Below are 21,321 nucleotides of genomic sequence, written 5' to 3'. Positions count from 1 at the left end.
TTTGTATAATGTCACTTTAAACCTCTGCCTAAAAAAAAAAAATCAAGTAATTGATGTAATGTGGCTTTTCTAGTAATTAAATTCTGTTGGGGGTTTCTTTGGTGGAAAAGTTTGTTTACAGCTGAAAAAAGACTATTTGAATAGTTTGCCAAACTTACTTCTTATAGTTGTTAGATTCCCCTCCCCTTCCCCCCCCCCCCAGCAATGGGCACATGGGAAATCTCTGGCAGCAAGGAGCTATGCATTATAAGAAGATTGTTCTGTAGTACACTACGTTTATCTACAGACTTGAGCTTGGTACTTCTTCTCGTACATAAAATTCCATAGCAAATGCTAGCTGAGCATGTGCTGCTATGTTACTTTTGGAGTTTGTTCTTTTCACAAGATGCTCTCTTAAATGAAGCACAAGAGCTTGAATTTTTTTTAAATGGTAAGATGGAATTTGTCTCCCTTTTTCACAAAAAGGGGAACTCATCTCTTTCCCTCCTCTCTACACACTCCTGGGGATTTCCCTCTTCATTGATGAGAGAGGGGAAACTCTAGCCTCCTACTCTAAGCTGCTGGGAGATAGTCAGTCTCTCTCTCTCTCTACCATCCCCATTCTTGGCTGGGGATTATTTTTCCTCTCTGCTGGAGGGATGATGTGCTTTATCCTTATCACAGGGAAGTTGGTGATCAACTATCTCAGCTTTCTCCAGCTCTGGTTTGGGCACAATTCTAATGGATCAGGAGCAGCCTTCTTTCTCCCTCTTTCTGTTATGCATGACTAGTCCTGGCTCTGTCCTTGAAATAATAGAGGAAGAATTTAGTATTATAGGACTAGTCATGCACAACAGAAAGGGGGAGAGAAGGCTGCCCCTGATCCATTGGATCAGTGCCCAGACTAGAGCTGGGATAGCTGATTGTGTGTGTTTGTGTTATGTAGTCCACTGTTGGTGCAATGCATCCTGGGTACTTGTTTGGATACTTTTGGCCAGCAGTGTCCATTGGGAGCTGTGTATCTACCATGTGTCTTAGTGCCTCCAGCTGGGGGCATAATGAGCGGCCCTCAGTTCCTTCTCATTGCCCTTCACTCATGCATTTTCCCCAGTGTTGTGTAAACAGTTGTAGTTAGGCGAAGTTAGGTTTTTTTGGTTACAGCAGAAAGGAACTGCTATTTGTTGTTCTTTGAGTAGCATCCCTAAGGGTGCTCCAGTTCAGGTGCCTCTCTAGCTCTCAATCAGAGATTTCTAGTTGGCAGTGGTCCATTCAGCCTGCGCATGTGCCTTATGCCTCCTTGTAGCAGACGCAGAGGCTATATAGGCGTGCACGGGCAAACTGCCCTCAGTTCCTTCTCTACTGCCTCAGCCTGAGACAGACCACTTGCAGGTCCGAGAGCATACTCTGCCTTTTATCTTTCTTCAAAGTTTGTTAGTTTATCGTTGTAGGTTACTGGATAGTGTTTAGTAATAGTTTAGCTGAGAGGACTTCTTTCCCCCAGGAGACTTTTCTTCTCCTGGCAGGATATGCCTGGTTTGTCAGGCTTCAAACGTTACCAGTATAGCTTCCTGGCAAGAGAGGCAAGTGATGGGCACTGAAAATATGTCTGTTGCTGAGAGAGTCCCTCATCTCCCAGAAGTCTTTCTTCCATGTAGGAAGAACAGGGACCGAAAGCCAAGACTGTTGGCCATGGAATGTTCCTTGCAACTGCCCTCTGAGCCAGGGCAGGAGACAGTGCTCCTGTACATCTGTTCCCAGACAGATCCAGCACCCCATCGATGTTGGGGCATGCTTCCTCTAAGAAAGGTAAGTCTTTGGAACATGCTGGCAGAACTTCTAAAAAGAGGAGCATGGACTCGATCTCTAAGGAGCCAGCTCCAAAAAAGATAAGTCACCATTGAGGTCCCTGGTCTCCAAGGGTACTGTTGAGGCCAAGGATGCTTCCTCCAGTGCCAGCGGGCCCATGAAGTCCCGGCACTCAAAGGAAAGAAATTGGCACTAACGTCAAAGAATGACTACCATTATCAAATGCCTTCTAAGGGCTTTGAGCAACTTTATACACACCAGCCCTGGACCTTTCATTAGCTGCTCCAACAACCAAAGGCCTAGAAAGTTGTCAGAAAACTTCAGCGCAGGCAATCACCTGCTTCTACCACCCCTCATCATACTCAAGGCAGCAGATTTGACTCCTTGGTCAGGAAAGGTGTACAATGTCTGTTGGATCTTCCTTGTAATAGCCTCTCCATTTGGCAACTATTTTATTTTCATGGGGTCTGTAAAAACATCACTGTGCACCACTGGGTCCTGGAAACTGTAGAGTGGAGTTATTCCATCCAATTCCTGACCCATCCTACCCACCTTCTCCATTTTCAGACACACCTTTAACAAAAGCATGCTGTAGCAGAAGGTGCAATCTCTTCTAACTCTCATCACAGTGGAAGAAGTACCTCAAGAATACAGGGGCAAGAAGTTTTTCTTGTGTCTTTAATTCCCTAAAAAGGGGATGCTGGTGCTCTATCTGGAGCTCTATCTGGATTGGGAACAATTGAACATCTCCATTTGCAAGCTCATGTTCAGGATGGTGACTCTGGCATCAATAATTTCAATCTTAAATCTACATGACTGGTGTGTGGACTTCTCAAGAAGCCTAGCTTCACATAATTATCTTGGGGCTAAGGGACATTCATTAGGCATGCAGTTTTCTTACCCATTCTAAAGGGTCTGACAATTCAACTTGTGACAGATGACCCTATGGCAATAAAGCCATGTTTTATAGAAGAAAACAAGGGGGTGTAAGTCACTCCTCTGTCAGGAAACTGTAAACCTATGGAACTACTGTATCCATCACAAAAATCACTCCAATAGCCATACACATACCAGTGTTGTAGAATGTACTGATAGAGCAGCAGACAGTTGACAAGTGACCATGTGTGGTCAGAACAGGACACTTATCCAAGACATTCATCAGGTGGGGGTCATCCAACCATAGAAGTGTTTGCCACCACCATAAACAAATGCAAAACAGTTTGCTCCAGGGGAGGGCAGAGTCGAAGAGCTGGCTGATGCATTTTTGATCTATTAGCCCCAAGCCTACTGTATATTCACCCTTCAAGTCCACTGAGTAACCTTGACACCTCACCTGAAGTTCTTGCCAAAGGTAGTATCCATCTTAACCAAGTAATGCACCTGCCTGTGTTTTTCCCTAAAGCCACATTCCAAGCTTCACCACCTAGATGTTCTCAGGATCCTTTTTGTACCTAACTAGAACTAGGCCATATATAGTATCCCCCATATTACTTGTAGTTTACCAGCATGGGACAAAAAGTCAGGCCATGTTAACACTGCCATTTCATACATTGGAAATCCAGTTAGTCAATGTGAAATAGCCAACTTAGACCTACTAATGAGCATGACAGCTCACTCTTAAGAGTTAAGGGAACTTCTTTAGCTTCGTGATTCAATACTAGAGACACATAGGGCAGCCACCTGATGGGGAGAGGAGTTCAGTACATATGTTTACCCAGCATTACTCAACATTTGATGCTAATTTGGTAAGGCTGCCTCCCATTCATTGTTTAGGCAGACTCCTATCACTCGCCTCCTGTGATCTAGGTCACTGTTTGCAAACCACCAAAAGTGGAATATGTAGGGACAGGGACTTAAAGAAAGCTATTTACCTTACAGTAACTGTAATTCTTTGTGTTGTCTATATATGGCAGTTGGGGTTGCCCTGCCTGCTGCACCCTCACTCAGAGGTACAAGGACATTGAGGGTATAGGAGCGACAGCCCCCCACCCAACACTGCTGGCCTCTGTTGGCAAAAGAAAGAGTACAGCTCTCTGAGCACCACTGTAACTCAATTTTTCAGAGCAGGAATATCCCTTTTGTCTTTACTGCTGCCTGGAGTTAGATACAGTTAAACAAAGCTAAGTTTTAGGAATTGCCCTTTAAAGCCAAGTTCTTACTATATGGTTTTGGAACATCAAAATCCTGTTGAGAGGAAATAGCAGATGCTTCCTGTTAGTTACAATTTTGTGACAGTTTATTAATCTCTGCCCCACACCATTTTAGATAATATTTTAGCTTTTGGGGCTGTAGTATCTAAGCTATTTCTAGCATGTTCCTACTCCACTAAAATGAGCTTTAGTTTTCAACTGAAATCCAAGTAGCTTTTAATTAAGCTGTTCACAATTAAGGTTCAGAGGTAGAAATAAATGAAGCAGATTGTTAATGGGATAAATCAGAGAATAAGCATCTATGTGCAACACCTCTATAATTACTATCAAACCATTTCTTTGGCTAGTAACTGAACTATTTTCTTTTAGTGTCTGGCTCTCTTTCAATAGGTACACACTACAGCAATTGTATATAGACTAAGGCCACAAGGGACCATCATGATCGTCTAGTCTAGGGAGGGAACAAAGAATGGTCTTGAGCAAGCAAGAGAAGGTAGTGCTGACTAAAGATAAAATGTTTACTGGGGTGAGCTTTGTATTTTCCCCCCTAAAACTAATCACCACCCCTCTTAATCTGACCTACTGAATAATTAATAGGGAGGTTCTGTCAGCTTCACAAGTTATATAGTAGGTTTGCTCAGCTGTGCCTCTCAAAGGTTTTGATCCTTTAGTGAAGTTTAAAGCAGTAAGATGGTGTAAAATAAAGAACAGATAAAGTTGCTATCCTTTATTTAAAAATACCAGTAATACTGACAGATTTCAAAAACAATTCACACTCATATAAAAAGTGTTTCATGTATTCTCTGAAACCAACTGTATATTGAACATCATTTTAATGTTTTGATTTACTAAAAAATAGAAGTTTTTCAGCTTAGATACTTAAGCAGCTGCAACATCATTACTCTAGACTGCCAAACAGTCAGTGTAACATTCCCACACCTTAGCTAGCTCCTAGAAACAAAAAAATGCAGGACAACAAAGGAATGGGCATCAGTGACAGAAAATGTTCATCCTTAGAAGCAGATTAAGGGGCAATTCATGTAGTTCTACACTTATCTAAATAGCTTTCAGGAGTGAATTTCCCCATCCCCTCCCTACAGGAAGACCATTGCGCTTTGGATTTCACCAAAGAATTCTGAACACATTGTTCTACAACATGTTTTTCTTTAAGGCGAAACTACAGTAAGAGAAATCTGTTACCTTCAAAATTGTCAGTATGGCCTGAGGAAGATTAGTTCTGATTTTTAAAAAGATGCTAAACAGGGGGGCATGTTTTCTTTAAAACCACACACAATGTAGGCTCAGAATATAGCAGTGCTCACTTTCACTTATAGCTTAACTGGAACAGCCAGTCTCAGTTCATTCCACCAGCACAAATAGCAGCATCCGGGTTTTCTATAATTATTCTTATGTATCAAAAGCAGGAGTCATCAAGGTGCACTTTTTTTTTTTTTTTGGCTTCTTATGCTCCAGCTCCCATTGTATTTAACTTAATACAAGATTTATGTATTTACCATCTGCTGTATTGCCACAAGTTATGGTTTCCTATGCTGTTTAAAGCCCAATACGGTGAACAGGCAGCACTTTGACACAACTCTATCCTTTCAACTGCCACACAGTCACTGCTCAGTGGCAACAGTGATATTCCAACAATGAAATAGCTGAAACTAAAGAAGTTATGGCAAAGTCTCTTAATTTCTAGTGACCATTGGTCCTGGTGCTTAGTAGGTTCACGCTATAGGCTGTATCTGCTGAACATTCCATCGTCGTTAGTCAGTCAAAGGTATCAGGTCATATAATGAGTAATAGCTCTCAGAGCATAAAGTAGTTCAGCTTGCATCCGAGCTTCTACAAGAAGCAAATTAACATGAACCTTTAAAAAACAAAAAACAAAAGTAAAGTTACACACACAGATAGCGCTCTCCCTGCCACAGAGCTTGTAGGAGGGGAAAGGTTCCAGCAAATGCTACAGGTGCAGGGCAACTTTTAAACATTTTCAAAGGATCTTAGGGAAGCTAAAGGGCAGGCATGGAGTGGGGTGAGAGAAGCAGGTGGTGTGGTGGGTCTGATGCTATCAGACATCACTCTCTTTTGATAAGAGAAGGGCAGATTAAAGGTATGTCTACACTACAAGTACTACAGCAGCACAGCTACAACAATGCCACTGTCGTATAGACACTACAGCAGCAGAAGGGGTTTTTCCATCGCTGCGGCAAATCCATTTCTCCGAGAGGTGATATCTAGGTTGACAGGATAGTTCTTCCATCAGCTTAGCTGTGTCTACAGTTGGGGTTAGGTTGACCTAACTACATCACCCAGGGCATGAAATTATTCACAGTACTGAGCGAGGTAGGGAGGTAGACCCAAGTGTTAGGTGTAGACCAGACCTATGGCACAGGCACTATAGGTATAGGGCCCCAGATCACAGAGTTACCGTAATACAACAAAATGTAAGCTTTTTTTTTTTTTTTTTTAAATAAAAGTTTATTGGCTCCATAGTCGTAAACAAAAGCTTGAAGACATCAACTGCGTGTAACTGATGTCTGTGAGCCTGCAGACAGCCTGAAATAGTGCTGACACCATAAACATCAATGGGTGCTATCCCCAAGATCTGCTGCTTAGGGGAAACACCTCCCAGCACTATCCTAAGAGAGAACTTTGTGGCTGGAGAAGGCCACAGGGAACCTGAGTCACATAGCAGCTGGGGTTTATCTGCTTTAGGGATAAGTACTTTTGGGAGGGGGGTGGGAGGCTGCTGCTCCTAGGGCAAAAGCGCATCCCATAACACTGCCTTCTGGGGCATGGACCATAAGGGATAGGCCACAGGGGGCCCCTTGTCATGATGTACAATGGCCTTGATTTCCTCAATTGGCCCTAGAGAAGAGTCTTTGTTAACTAAATTGTGTGTATCGATAAGTAGTTTAACAACTTATCTATTTCCCTCTACATAACAAGAAAGCTTGCATACTGACCAGCAAATAACTTGCTTTGTCTGTTAGCCAGCATATTTAGTAGACAAGGAAAAGTTATGCTTATTGGAAAGTGTATTCAACAAATTCAGTATGATATTTATCCAACAGAAGTAAGATCTAAATAATTTCATAACTGAAGCACGATTCTCTGATTATCATAGCATTTAACACTGTTATTGTAGCACACTATGGCTACTAGCCTTACTACCAAATCTACTGAGCTACTCAGAATACATGCAGACAGTACCTTCTCAGAGTGTTTGAACTGCCTCCAGAAGCTATCATACATTCTTTTTGTGGTTTTTTCAGGAGTGCAAACCACAGTTTTGATGTAAACTTTAAAACTGCGATCCAACAACTGATTAATTTCACCATAGTCATAATCATCGTATCTGTTCAAAAGTGAAAGGAAAATACTTTCATTTTCCTGTCCCACAATCCTAGTATTTCACTTAGAAACTATGTTTCAAACTACTGTACACAATTAGTTATTCCAGCTGTGCACAGAGACTTACTTTCTAGAAATATGCATCTCTCACCCACTTAAGTAGAGTCTTGCTCCTGTACTGCTATCATGGCAATGAAATGTACCATTGATAGCATAATAAATGGCTTTCCTTCCATCAGGAAAAAAAATAGTGAGATACTATCAAATCTAATTGTTTTGTATAAGGAAGATGACAGGACCAACCTTATTCCAAACATACAGTGGATATAATTCCAAATTGCACGTCTAAGCATGGAGGTATCCACATCTTTGTGCATGGCCATTGTATTGTATGTCAGATCGTAAGCAATATGAAACTTCTCATCAATCAGCTGCCCCACATCTGGGTAAAGACGATTAACCAAGGAATAGCCATGGTCCTCCCAGGAATAGTCCTTAAAATAAAGAAAGCAAAACTGACTACACGTTTCACAAAGACACATTGAAACTCTAGCTCTTCAATTTCCTGTATCAAGTATAATCACTATAACTGTATTGCTCTTGAGATAAAAGTGCTTATTTGTAAAATAAAATAAAAAATAAATCCTCTCTTGTTCTCCAGGCAATAGTTAGAACTAGTGACGAGTTTTGATGCAAAGTAATTGGTACAATTTAACACTCTGATTGTACACATTTTCTGATGCTGGTTACCAATCACTTTTCTGTTACCTGAACACGGAATGTAGGCACGTGCATTCCATGTCTGGAGAAGTCTTTATACCCATAGCTTGTATCCTCAAAGTGGCGAGATACATCTCTTGTCGGCGCTGATTCCTCATCCTCTGTTAAAGTAAACAGTAGGAGTTTCACAAATTAATCTCAGCATATTCCAGCAAGAAAACAAAAATAGAAGAGCACCTGTGAAGCTATTGTGGATTCTCTCACTCGACAGTACAATATGTCAAGGTAACACCTCCCACTCGTCTCCCCCACCCCACAAGAAACAATCCTAATACAGGGAACTCTTGCAAAACTTGGTTACCTAGTAGTAACTGGAGAAGTTAGTAATTTATGGTAGAACCTGTGAAAGATATGGCAATTTCCTGCAATATCCTTGGGAGACCTTACTAAATTAAGTTTAAGTATCTTTGGGGTCCATTATATTAAATGAATGATCTATGTATTACTGTGGGCCAAGACTGTATGTAACCTCTAAAGGGGGTGATATGTGAGACCGGGAGGTTCAAACAATGTGCCAGACAAGAATGGGCTTTTAGAATAAAAACCATTAAATTATTTTCCTGGGGAATATCTAGGAAGAAGTGAATGCATATTCTCCAACTCCTATTATGAAAAAAAAACTAGCCTTTTGAAGCTACACCCTAAGAAGAGGGTCTTTGCTGATTACCTGTTACTGAAGGCACCATCAAAGGCCCAAGCTGTATAAAGAAACAGTTGTTCTGCCCAGTCTGGGTTCTAGTTCTAAATCTGAATCAGTTATGAACTTGTAACCACAGGGAAACCCAGTTGTGGGTTTGAAGGACTGACACCTACCACACCCAAGGTTAAGCTGTGGTGATCTCGGATAAGCTTTTTAGTATGCGTGTAGGTTCTTTTACTGTTTTAATGTTTTTTCTGTAATGCTTTCATCTTAAGAATAAATATGCTTATTTAGTAAAAGCTATGTGGTAGCTTGTAGTACAGCTGTTCATAGCCTTCAGAGAGAAAGCAAAGCACAGGCACTGGCCTGTTTAAGCAATCTGGCTTGCTGAGGATATCACAGTGCAGGCAGGGAACAGTGCAGCTTGGAAAAACCCTGGTCAGGAGGGAGAGAGACATGGGTGTCTGCTCAAGAGAGGTGATGGCTGAGGAACCAAGTGCCTAAAGTAGGTGCACTCGAGCGACCACTGAGGGGGAACACGGGTGTAGTTGCCTGAATGGTGATAGCACCCAGTGTACCAGTCCTTTCCAGACATTCAAGAAACTAATCCAAAGAAATTGGCTCCACAGTTTATTCATCCTTTATCCTCTGCTTATCAGAGTTCTTCTCTGGGTAAGCAATTAGGAACTGCGGCAGCTGTGGGATAAGCATGGTTTCACTTAAAAAGTGCAGAGATTGTCTGTAAGGTATAACACAACCTCTTTAGACTAATTTGAAAGGTTCTGGATATGTACAGCCTAATACAATTGCAAGAGTATGGATCTCTAGAGGCAATTCCTTGAAGGAAAAATCCAACTTCTTTCATATATATGCAAAATCCACAAGTATCAAAGATCTTGCGTCTACTTTTTTTTCAGAATTTCATGGGCAGTAAGTGGATTTTTTGGATCAAAAGTTCAAGGAAACAGAGCTCTAAATCTTACAAACCACATTTTAATTTGGAGAGAATTTCTATGGAAGAACCCAGAATAACATTAGGCTTGTAGCAGACCTTAAGAACAATCTCGTATTTCCCTGAAAAACAACACACCCCACCTTCAACTCGTGCACATTAGTGTTTAATATTTGCTACTGTAGCTGAGGTAATTAGGTTTTACATTACACTGTAGGAGAGTAATTGAGTAGCATTTTCTTATCTGTTGGAGGCAAAATTAAGTTCCTTGTGAAGATATGTTAGTGGGCATTATGGTATGTTTAAGAGATGCCACACAATTTGGCACCTCCTTGCTTTTAAGGGTTTGGTTTAAAAAAAAAAAAAAAAAAAATCACACTTCTCTAACCATAATCCTTTTTAAATTAAGTTTTTGTTTGTGCAATAAAACACAACAAAAATACCACTTTTTAAGTAACTGGTAGATGTTAAAAGTAGGTTGATTTCTCCAACACGTTTAGTTAAGTCTAAATAATCACCACTTATGTATTTTTACCTGAACAACACACAGACATGCTTTCTCTCTTCTCTCTCTCAAAACGTGTGGCCATCTCCTCTTGGCTGGCTTCCTCTTCATCTCTGCACTCTTGTAGCTTCTTCATTTTCTCCATAAGTGCTTCAACTTCACAGAAAGATTCTGTAGTCTTAACATTAAAACACACACACACACTTTATTGCTCTATATACTAGAACGTGACAGTTGTGATACAAACTGTCAAGCCAAAAGTTTAAAGTTGAAGTTAAAGCTCATACTCCAGCCTTGATTTGCATCTTTTTTTTAAAAAAAATATTTTCTAGAAAGACCAGAACTCTTCTTATGTAGGGATATACTGATCTAAGAGCTCTAGTGTGATTGTATTAAAGATTTAGTCTCCCACTTTGTAAATAAAATAATATGTCAAAATAAGTGCATTATGACTCTGGGTACTGTTCAAATCATAAATACAAATTTTATTGGCTCAATATCTATTAAAAAGGAACTCTAAAACAAAAATACCCCATGCTACAGCAAATAAAATCCTCATCTTCAATTTTCCCACCTTTGCCCAATCAGTCCTCCACTTCCTCTCTGCCTCACATAGTATGCTTGTTCTTCCAGGGAAAGCCTGGGTAAATAGGTGTCTTGCATTGTGCCCTTATCATCCACAAACCCAGACTCTTCTCAAGAAGGCAGGAGGGCAGTTCCAGAGTCAAGGCGCCCACACTGAAATGCCCTGCACCACCAGATCTCTTCTGTTTATACCAAGGTCTTCAAGAGTTAACCAGCACCCAAACCTGAAATCATGATCTTTGACTTTTAACTGCAAAGGATAGCCAGCTGAAAAACCAATGCAGATCAGGGAGCACTAATGGGCAAGACGTACTGCCTAACGTAAAGGCATTCAGAAGATTCTGAATGGTCTGTGGGTGTAGAGTTTGGGTCTCATGTTAAAGGAAGAGGTTTTCATCCTCCAGCAAAGCACAGATGAAAAAAGGAACCTTGGCGACTGCTGATATTTGGACATTTAGAAGCTGCAGAGTGACCAACTAAACCCCCAGTTTGCCAACTGTAATGACAAATGGAAGGCAGACACTCTCAACTGAGGGGACAGAGATAAATGCCACTTCTGATTGCTTCCCCCAGATTATCATTTCAGTTTGATCTAAATTGAGCTTAAGCCACCTAACCCTCATCCACGTTCATCCACACTGTGGGTAAATCACTCTATTGTGCCACTAAAGTTGGGTGAAATGGAGATGCAGAACTAGATCTCATCCACCTACTGGATTAATGCAGAAACACCACGGTATGAACTTGTTAAAACTGGAGATTGTTATATGCTCAAACTCCTAAATGGTAACAGATCCTTACTGAAATGCTTCCAGCTGGGCTGACATGAGTTTCATCCACTCCATGGTTGCCATTTGTAATATCACAGATGCAATAGTTACTGACAGAGGGGAGCTTGAAGGTGTGGCCACCCTCACAATGAATTTCTGGGCTGATTCCACAGCCAAATGTGAAAGAAGCAAGTGAATGGTAGTGTGTAAGGAGAACAACTGCGTGGATCAGCTCTGCCAGGGACCAGCTATGCTCTTCTGTCTTCAGAAGTTGCTTTAAAAGAAACACAACACAAGATTTTTTTAAAAAAACTGTATTGGTGGCTCAGAAACTTCATCAACCTTATCAGCCTAGTCCCACAAACTTTTTAATGCACTTGTGAATAACTTGTTCTCTGGAAAGAAGCCATTCTTCTAGAATTCAAGCTCTCGTTACGTCTTTCCTCAGTAAGCTAGAAGCTGCACAGACAAATGCAGAGCTTACCCTCCAAAAGGGCCAAACAGAGAGTGAGGTAAGGGGTCTAACTAACAAGTTAGGAAGCAACTGGCCACATCCTCATTATATTATTAATTTCAAGAGTAATACCTCCCTCCTCCCCGCACCCCATAATACTGCCATAATCAATCCTTGTATTGCTGGTTTTATTACTGATAAGCCATTGATAGAAGAAGGAAGGGAGCTGTGGTAATGAGGTAACATGGGTAAGCCAAATAACAGATGACTTTTTGCCAAAAAATAGCATTTGGATCAGTTGAAGTGGCTTCATTTTGCTTTCAGGTTTCCACTAAAGTCGGGCTGGCTGGTTTTTCAATTTCACACCATTAATAACACAATGCTTCTACTCAAACCTTCAAGTTCGGCTTGCACAGGCAGAAATTGGATGGTTTTAGCCCATCTCTGCAATCTCGGAAAGCCCCAGGCAGTTCCTGGCGAATAAGCTGCCTAAAGAAAGTCTGGGGGTGAAACAGGGCTCAAGACTCCATCTTCCCCAGTGGCTCCACGTGGGAGGAATTATCGGTCACTCACAGGACGCTTTAAACCCCAGCTTCCCCTTCAGACAGGAACAAGTGGGAGGTTCTTAGCCTTTGCAAAGAGTATGCTTCTTCCCCTCCCGCAAGGCCAGCCTCTGCTTCCCCACCTGGCAGATGTTTCTCAGAGAAAGTAACACACTCTTCCTCCTTTCTCTGGTGAGTGAAAAGCAGCAGTAGGAAGAGCTGCTCTAAAACAGCAGCTGTTAGGCAGGGAGGCAGAGAGTGGCTTTAGAAGGAGAGCATTATACTTCAGGTTATTGCTACTATTGTTTTTATATATAAAATTTGCTTTTAAAAAGTTGCTTAAGTGTGAGAGTGTCATGGAATCAGAAGAGAAATATGTACATTTTAGATGCATATATAGTAGACTGGAGTCTCTAGGTTCAAAATACATAGTTTTCAATAATTCAGTTAAAATGTGCTGATCTTCACCTATTCTAATGCCCTAACACCATCTTGAAAATCCTAAATTCAAGAAATGTATAATAATCTTGTTTTAAGAAGGTACGTATCTGAACATGCACCCTCTACTTTTAATTCTCAAGTTGGATCACTCAGAGCCTCAGCCATTTTAAACATGGGCTCCACACAGCCCCAAGTAGAGCCTACAAAATCAGGTGCTATATGCCAGTGACGTACCATCACATTTTAAGTAACACATGTCCATCCTACTGAGGGTTATATATCAGGGCTGCCAGAGTCACACTGTGGTACACTAACATGCAGTTCTTCCAAAGTACCAGTAGAATTGCTTTCTAAATAAGAACTCTACTCAGTGAGATGAGACCAGTAATTATTTTGTGTTCATGATATGTCATTTCCATAATGATTACAGTATTTGAGCTACAAAACATAAATAAAACCACTAGGAAAAAAATGAGCTTCCTCCTCAGCCCCAAGAAATTTAGACTGCATTTAATGTAGTAAGGATGCGTAAGATGTTGCATAAGAGAAGACTAACCTCAATATGCTCTTTGGTGATAAGCCAGGGCCGATGAGCCAATATTTTATTCAATTCTCCTAAATTTTGCAGTTTGTGAGGTGCATTCTCTAGGCCATTCAGCCATTTGGGGTCTCCTCCAACATGAAGGAAGTCATTAACATGGAGGTTAACTAGATAGGAGCACTGATGTCTTGCTGCAGCCTAGAAGGAAAAAATAAGTAATAATGCAGAAGAATCTTTGCAAATTAGCTCCTAGCAATGATGCAAATCATCATTACAATGTACGATTTTGCAGTGGTCAAAATCTGTAATTAAAACAACTTATGATTAACACAGTAGCTTGTTTCAATTATTCCTCTTAAGAATATACAACTGAACATCTTTCATTCATATTCACCATAACAGTGTTTTGATTTTGCATCTTTAAAATCTAATCTAAAATTGGCTTGTGGGAAGCTGATTCTAAAGTTCTGTCAGTAAAAGCCAGAAAAACTGGCACTTTTCCAGTAAGGAAGGTGATTACACATGGTTTACTCAAAGAATAACAATTTCCATTGCTAGTTTAGATAAGGCTCAGAGTTTCAAGATAACTTAAATAGACACAGACTGCTGCGTTGGCACAATGGAGACTACAATCTACACCTGTAACAGTTAATTATGACAATTTTGGAATCCAACAGGAAATTTGGTTAGACTCTGAAGATTCTGAAATTCTGACAATGATCAAGTTATTTATATTGAGCTGTGCTGGACAAGACACAGATTGTTAAAAGCCTGGCTTAAAAAACAGATTTGAGGTACATAGGAATCTGATGGCAAAATAATCTTCCTATTCATATGACACTAAGATTATCTTTTTTCCTCCTCCCATTCTTTTTGAAAGCATGAGCATTTAGACCGTAAGCACTGATCTCATAAAACTGTATTTAGAAAAGAAAACAAAGATAGTGTTCTATAAAACACAAAATACTTTAGGTAATTACTCTGGCATTTCCCTTCACATACGTTGAAAGGCCTTCCCTCAGCTGAAACAACAAAATGTAGTTAACATCTGTTGTAAAAAGGATTAAAGAAAGTTGCCAAAATGGCTATTTCTGCTTGCTGCTCTGCACTCCAACATACCATTATCCCTATGTAGTGTCGGTAATGAAGAGGCAATGGGCCATCCATCTGCAGTAGATAGTGCTGAGTTTTCAGAAAGCTTCCTAGATACTGCGGGTGGAAAACCATCACTAAGGTGATGTTGTCCAAACGGCCCAAAGTAGCAAAAGAATCTGCAAACAATGTATGCATCTGGGCATCTTCATTTCCCACTTGAAGAATCTGATTGAATTAAAAAGAGGGCTTTAGAAACGGTTTTCCAAAATATATCAACAAAATTATGATTAAATATTTATATCACATAGTTCTCAGAAGCCCCAATTAGGTTTTGGGGGTCCATTCTGCTAACTGTGAATCTAATGTTTATTAAGTTTCTTTAGAAATCCTAGTTAAGTATGAGGGTATTGCATGTGACATTTTAAGGTGGAGCCCTGAAATTCAGATTGCATGTAGGTAATAAGAATACGTGTATCTCTGGCAGGGCCAGTTCACACTACTCTCAGAGCATAGCTTAGCCGGTGCGGAAAACAGCAGCAAACACAGCTGAGTGTAGTGAGGGGTAATCATAGTATCTATAAAAGGCGTAAATGCTAGTTAAGAAAAAAAAAAAGTTAAGTGCTACCTGGGTACCTGGCAATAGTGGGAAACCCAGGATTAAGACTTCAAACTTCTCAGAAAACTGACCACAGTCACATCAATAAATCCTCTTGTTACACCAGTCTCTCCTGCCAATCAATTCATGGAGCAGCACTGAAAGAGCTCTATCACATGCTCTTTGAGCTGAAGGAATGATAAACTTCTGTTCATTTGGAGAAGTGGTAAGAGCTCATAAGAAAAATAACAACCATCACCAGAACTAAGGGATAGAGCAGGGGTGGGCAAACTATGGCCCGCAGGCCGGATCCGGTCCGCCGGCGGTTTTAATCCAGCCCTCAAGCTCTGGCTGGGGAGCAGGGTCTGGGGCTTGCCCTGCTCCAGCATTCCAGCTGAGGAGCAGGGTCGGGGGCTGCTCCAAGCGGCTCACAGAAGCAGCGGCATGGCCTCTCTCCGGCTCCTACACATAGGGGCAGCCAGGGGGCTCCGCTCTGCATGCTGCCCAAGCGCCAGCCCCGCAGCTCCCACTGACCAGGAACCGCAGGGGCAGTGCCTGCAGATGGGGTAGCATGAAGAGTCACCTAGCTGTGCCTCTGCATAGGGACATGCTGCTGCTTCCGGGAGCTGCTTGAGGTAAGTGCCGCCCGGAGCCTGCACCCCTTCCGGGCCCCAACCCCCTGCCACAGCCCTGATCCCCCTTCCTGCACTCCAAACCCCTCGATCCCAGCTCAGAGCACTCTCCTGCACCCCAGACCCCTCATCCCCAGCCCCATCCCAGAGCCTGCACCCCCAACCAGAGCCTGCACCCCTTCCCGCACCCCAACCTCCTGCCCCAGCCCTGATCCCCCTCCTGTCCTCCAAACCCCTCGGTCCCAGCCCGGAGCACCCTCCTACACCCTAAACTCATCATCCCCAGCCCCACCCCAAAGCCCACACCCCCAGACGAAGCCCTCACCGCCCCCCACAACCGGAGGCCCCTCCCGCACCCTGAACTCCTCATTTCTGGCCCCACCCCAGAGCCCGCACCCCCAACCAGAGCCCTCACCCCCTCCCACACCCCAACTCCAATTTTGTGAGCATTCATGGCCTGTCATACAACTTCTATTTCCAGATGTGGCCCTCAGGTCAAAAAGTTTGCCCACCCCTGGGATAGAGGCTCCTCTGGACCTTTGTGGACCAGTAAGAGGAGCCAGCCCACATTTGAATACTGCATATGGGACAGGGCAAGTGATTATCACTACGAAAAACAACTCTGCATTTCTTTTGTAAAATATGGTTGTGTAAAAGTGCCATGAAAATTCCAGAATTCCACATGGCCATTACTGCTTTCTAGTTTAGCAGAACCATTGCCAGTCTGATGATGATTTATTATGATCAACAGTGTGCAAAATATTTTGCAGATCAACAGCTGTTCTAAAACCATGTGGGTCCTACATGACTTTACCTTAAAAGCATACAGCTCACTGTGTACTTGCAAACAACATACCTCCTTCTCTGGGATGAATCTGCTTGGTCCATGTCCCAGTGGTCTAGGAATTCTAATTCCAAGTTCCTAGAAAAGAGAATTACACCATCTCAGTTTTCAGCTATAAACAATTCAGCTGTGGCTTCAGGGAAGAAAAAAATTCACCAAACAAACAGAGCTGTGCTTGTTTTAGTGGTACACTCTGTACACATGCAGTTATTTTTCTACTCATGTTTCATAACTAACCATACTTGTTTACGGTATATCATACTGCTCTGGTTAAAAACAATAAAACCTGCTTCACTGAAAACCTTAATTTTGCATAAAATACTTGGCAGAGTGTCCAGAACAATTTGTTCAGTACACAGCAGCCAGTCATGTGATATGTCACTAATGCAAAATGAGATTGATGCACGTCTGCACATCTGCAGTAAACCAACATACCAATCTCTGTGCATCTGTCAGGAAATGAAACAGCTGTAACCTTAACCCAATTGTTTTTTTCAACCTTAGTGATGTGTGTGAATCGCTAAAGGTATCTGCAAATAAAAAGCAAGCAAACAAAAACTTAAGAGACGTTAATGAGCTATTTAAGTTGACAGAGAGAAAGACAGGTAATTGCATCCAACCTGAAGAAGAACAGTTTACCACAAAACTTTTGCTGAAACGCAGACAATTTATCTCAATACCTAAGAGATTAGAGTTATCCATATCACAACCACTGGTTATTTTTATTCTATCTGCTCAACTGAAGGAAGCTTCATATTAAATCTGTTACACCTGGGAATTTTGAGGCCCAGTTATCCTCTCAGTATCCAGGTAACAACCATGTACTTCAATGGGAATTACTTGGATCTTCTTAGGGGAAAATGGTATCAGGGGGTAGCCGTGTTAGTCTGTATCCACAAAAACAATGAGGAGTCCGGTGGCACCTTAAAGACTAACAGATTTATTTGGGCATAAACTTTCGTGGGTAAAAAACCTGTGTTATTTTAGGGGAGAATGTGGCTCTTAGAAGTCAACTGGTCTTATCTAAAATAAGTTGCTGCCTAAGCTTTCATTTACATGCAATGAATTTACACAAACAGAAATATTATCCAAATACAAGAAAAAAAAAGACCAATAATAAACAAGACTGGTGCTTGTGACTTGTTTATAATAACCTTGATCTGTCTTGAAAAATCTAGTAACTTTATCCATCAATTACAGTTCCTGAACTTTTCCCTAATAGAAAAAAGCTACAAACAAGCTTCAGACTGCAGAGTGAATTAATACTGACCCTTGTCCATGGTACCCATATGTGATCTCAAGATTCTATTTCTCTAATCTGCCTCTTCTGAAATCAGATGTTTTCATTTCTTGAGTTATACTTGGGGAAAGGGTTAACTAAAAGGTGTCCTTACCACTAATGTTTTCAAATCTTACATGGAAGGATAAGGCTTGTGATGGAGCCTTTTCCTACTGCAGGTCACAAGGTTCAAAAACATGTTACACTTGTCAACTAAATCTGTAATACAATGTGTGTCAGAGTTGGGCTGAATTTATATCCTCAAAAGAATCTTACCCCACAGACACCAGCTACTTCTTGTCCTGACCACCATACACTGATAAATTAAAGAAAGATCTTACATCCAAGTGACAATGAGAAAATAAAAAGGTCTTTATGTAACATTTAATTTAACAGATGTCTCCAAACCTAGCTTCCAACTCATACACAACAGGAGAAAAATCTTAGTTAAATTCTTGGACAGCTAAATTTTAGTCTTTTCCCTTCCCAGAACAATTACAGGAAGAAAGCCTCAAAGTTCTACAACCCAAGACTCATAAACTTACTAATTTATTTTGCCCAATACAGTCTAAAATATATCAGCAAGTCCTGACCTTCAACTTTCTTGTCCCCTCATAACATAATGATTATGCTGCAGGAAGAAGGTTTAATTAAAAACAGCTATGTAAATAAAGAGAGAAAACACCTTCATGTCACATAACTTTTTAAAAAGCACTACAACGGAGAGGTAGGATGGCCCGGTGGTTAGGGCTTGGGAGACCTGGGTTCAAATCTGCTCTGGCACAGACTTCTTCTGTGACTATGGGCCACTTAGTGTCTCTGTGCCTCAGATCCCAGCTGTAAAGTAAAAATAGCAGCACCTGCAGGATTTTTTGAGAATACACACACTAGAGACTGTTTCAGAGTAGCAGCCGTGTTAGACTGTGAGGCTCTCAGATACCACACAGGTCACAGCAGAAACTCAGAGTTGCAAACATCTCAGGATTGGAGGTTGTTTGTAACTCTGAACAAAACATTATGGTTGTTCTTTCAAAAGTTTACAACTGAACATTGACTTAATACAGTTTTGAAACTTTACTATGCAGAAGAAAAATGCTGCTTTCCCTTTATTTTTTTAGTACTTTACATTTAACAGTACTGGACTGTATTTGCGCTTTTTTTTTTTTTAAATCTCTGCTACTGCCTGATTGCATACTTCTGGTTCCAAATGAGGTGTGTGGCTGACTGGTCAGTTCGTAATGCTGAGGTTCTACTGTACCTTTAGACCTTAAATTGTGTACTTAAAAAAAAAAATCAGTTTCCATTCTGATATTCATCACCACTTGTATCTAACTCAGATTTTCCCTGTATCCAATGTTTGAAATTGTTACCTTGTCAGTGTAGTATCTGAGTCTCTTACTAACACTTAGAATGATCCCCTTCTCATAAAGGCCTTTCCTGTAGCTCTAACATGTCACTCCAGTCTCAGAAGCTTTTCATTAGGCCTCCATTTCCACCACATTGAGTTCAAGTATCCTGTCCTCACCGCCCCAACTGTCTCCCACCCATATTGTCCTCTTCTCCATAGAAATCCCTCCCGATCTAACTGTAAAGTTACTACTTTCTCCTCCTTCAAATCCCTCCCCAACATGCAATTCTCCTATGATGACTTATGATCCCAGTTACTCTAAACTATTTGGGATATGGACTGTGTTTGTTCAGCATCTAGCACAATATGATACCAACCATGACTGGGGCCTTTCGGTGCTACTTCAATATAAATAAGCAATAGCAAATCTCTTCATCTGTCATGTCTGCTCTATCTTAAAAGCCAGATTAAAAGAATGTTAACGTTGCAAAGTTAAGCACTGAAAGTCACAAAATGCCCAACCTTAGCTTTACCTCCTTGTGCATTACAATATACATCACACAGGAGCCTCACCTCACTCTACCTATGAAATTTACATAGCTCCTGTGACAGTTCTCAGAGTACCTTGGACTGCCTCCAGCATGAAGGAGTCTTGCTTGTGCTTAACTGGGTGTCAGCTCCCTGACACCACCAGCCCATTAGCCACTAGCACAATCTCCTCTTGGCTCTGCCTGTCCTTACTTTGCCTCACAGTTTAACAATAGGTGCACCCTGGTGCCAGAATCCCTTTGAAGCATTTCTCTGTAGTGTCCAGCCCCTTATCAACTGAACACTCACAGAAATACCAGGTCTGCTGTCCCCAAGGGAACAGTGCACACACCAGCTTGTACGATTCAACTCAGGATCAGCACCTAGCTTAATATCACAGCATTTAGATATATGTATAGTGAAAACAAGAATAAAGTTTATCATCAAAGATTTAAGACTCAAGTGACAGTAAAAATATAGGAAACAAACAGTTACATATAAAAATAAAATAACATGCTTTCTAGAGACTAAACTTAACTAAACAGGTTAACCTCATGTTTAAAGACGTTTCTCACCCCGGAAGTCCTCTGCAGCTTTTTTCAGCCAAGGTTGGCTGAGATCCCATTTTCATGAAGGTAAACACATTGTTTACTTTCTTCGTGCAGGATAAGGGGGTATCTTGTGTTCTACTTATACCCCCAAAGTTTATTGCTTGTACTCAGAGACAGCATAGCCACCCCCAGCTACTCTTTGTGTTCTCTCTCTGTTGGCTTCACATCTCTTCAATAACTTTGTATGTAAGTGTGCATCCACTGTGAACAAAACGTCTTGTCTGACAGCAATCTTTTTCATTTCTGCAGTTGACTCCTACCTAGACTCTAAGAACATATTTGCAGTATATATATACACATACATACACACACACATAACTCCTTACACAGTATCTGTGCTTACAATTCACAATGATATTAATGACCAGAGTGACCCTGTCTTTCATTTAACACCTCACATGACATTGTTTGGTGAACCAGAATGTATATTCCAGAATCAGGACATTCCTGTAACTCTCTTGCCAGTTAGCATTAGAGGGTTCTTGGGTCACAGCTTCCATTGCTGTAGTATCTGTGTACATCACATCTAATGAAGGTATCCATTACTTCACTGAGGTGTTGTGTGAAGTCCTATTGTCCTGATTTTACAGACGAAAAACTGAGACAGAGAGACTATGCCTATACTGGTGTCCAAGGTATAAATGCAGCATGGCTAGACATATCCACACTTAACGGCTAAAACTAGCAGTATAGACACAGGGGCATAGGCTGAGGTGCAGGCTAGCAACGTGAGTATGTACCCAGGGTCCCCAGCATATTCATACAGCCCAAACTGAAGTCTATGCCATTGCATCTACAATGCTATTTTTAGCCATGCTAGCATGGGTAAAGCTAGCATGGGTATGTCTACCCATGCTACAATTACACCCTGGATTGCAGCATAG

The 21,321-nt window shown here is 41.3% G+C and overlaps 1 protein-coding gene across 4 annotated transcripts in view; it reads right to left on the bottom strand.

The window, feature by feature from the left end:
• Positions 1-5,349: 5,349 nt before the first annotated feature.
• SESN1 (sestrin 1) overlaps positions 5,350-21,321 on the bottom strand; it is a 108,993-nt gene continuing 93,021 nt past the window's right edge. For 2 of the 4 annotated variants that reach the window (XM_024194293.2, XM_024194295.1), the window contains exons 2-10: positions 16,684-16,749; positions 14,625-14,825; positions 13,521-13,703; positions 11,559-11,801; positions 10,203-10,350; positions 8,064-8,176; positions 7,599-7,789; positions 7,155-7,299; positions 5,350-5,808 (exon numbers count right to left, since the gene is read on the bottom strand). In XM_024194293.2, coding sequence (XP_024050061.1) covers positions 5,722-5,808; positions 7,155-7,299; positions 7,599-7,789; positions 8,064-8,176; positions 10,203-10,350; positions 11,559-11,801; positions 13,521-13,703; positions 14,625-14,825; positions 16,684-16,749 — 1,377 coding nt within the window. In that variant the 3' untranslated portion in view covers positions 5,350-5,721. The remainder of the gene's footprint in view (positions 5,809-7,154; positions 7,300-7,598; positions 7,790-8,063; positions 8,177-10,202; positions 10,351-11,558; positions 11,802-13,520; positions 13,704-14,624; positions 14,826-16,683; positions 16,750-21,321) is intronic. The other 2 variants (XM_024194296.2, XM_024194297.1) reach the window with 1 other exon arrangement.

Source organism: Terrapene carolina, unplaced genomic scaffold, assembly GCF_002925995.2.
Source record: "Terrapene carolina triunguis isolate 2854851 unplaced genomic scaffold, T_m_triunguis-2.0 Scaffold42, whole genome shotgun sequence".
NCBI lineage: Eukaryota > Metazoa > Chordata > Testudines > Emydidae > Terrapene > Terrapene triunguis.
This window is presented reverse-complemented; position numbering and strand designations above follow the sequence as displayed.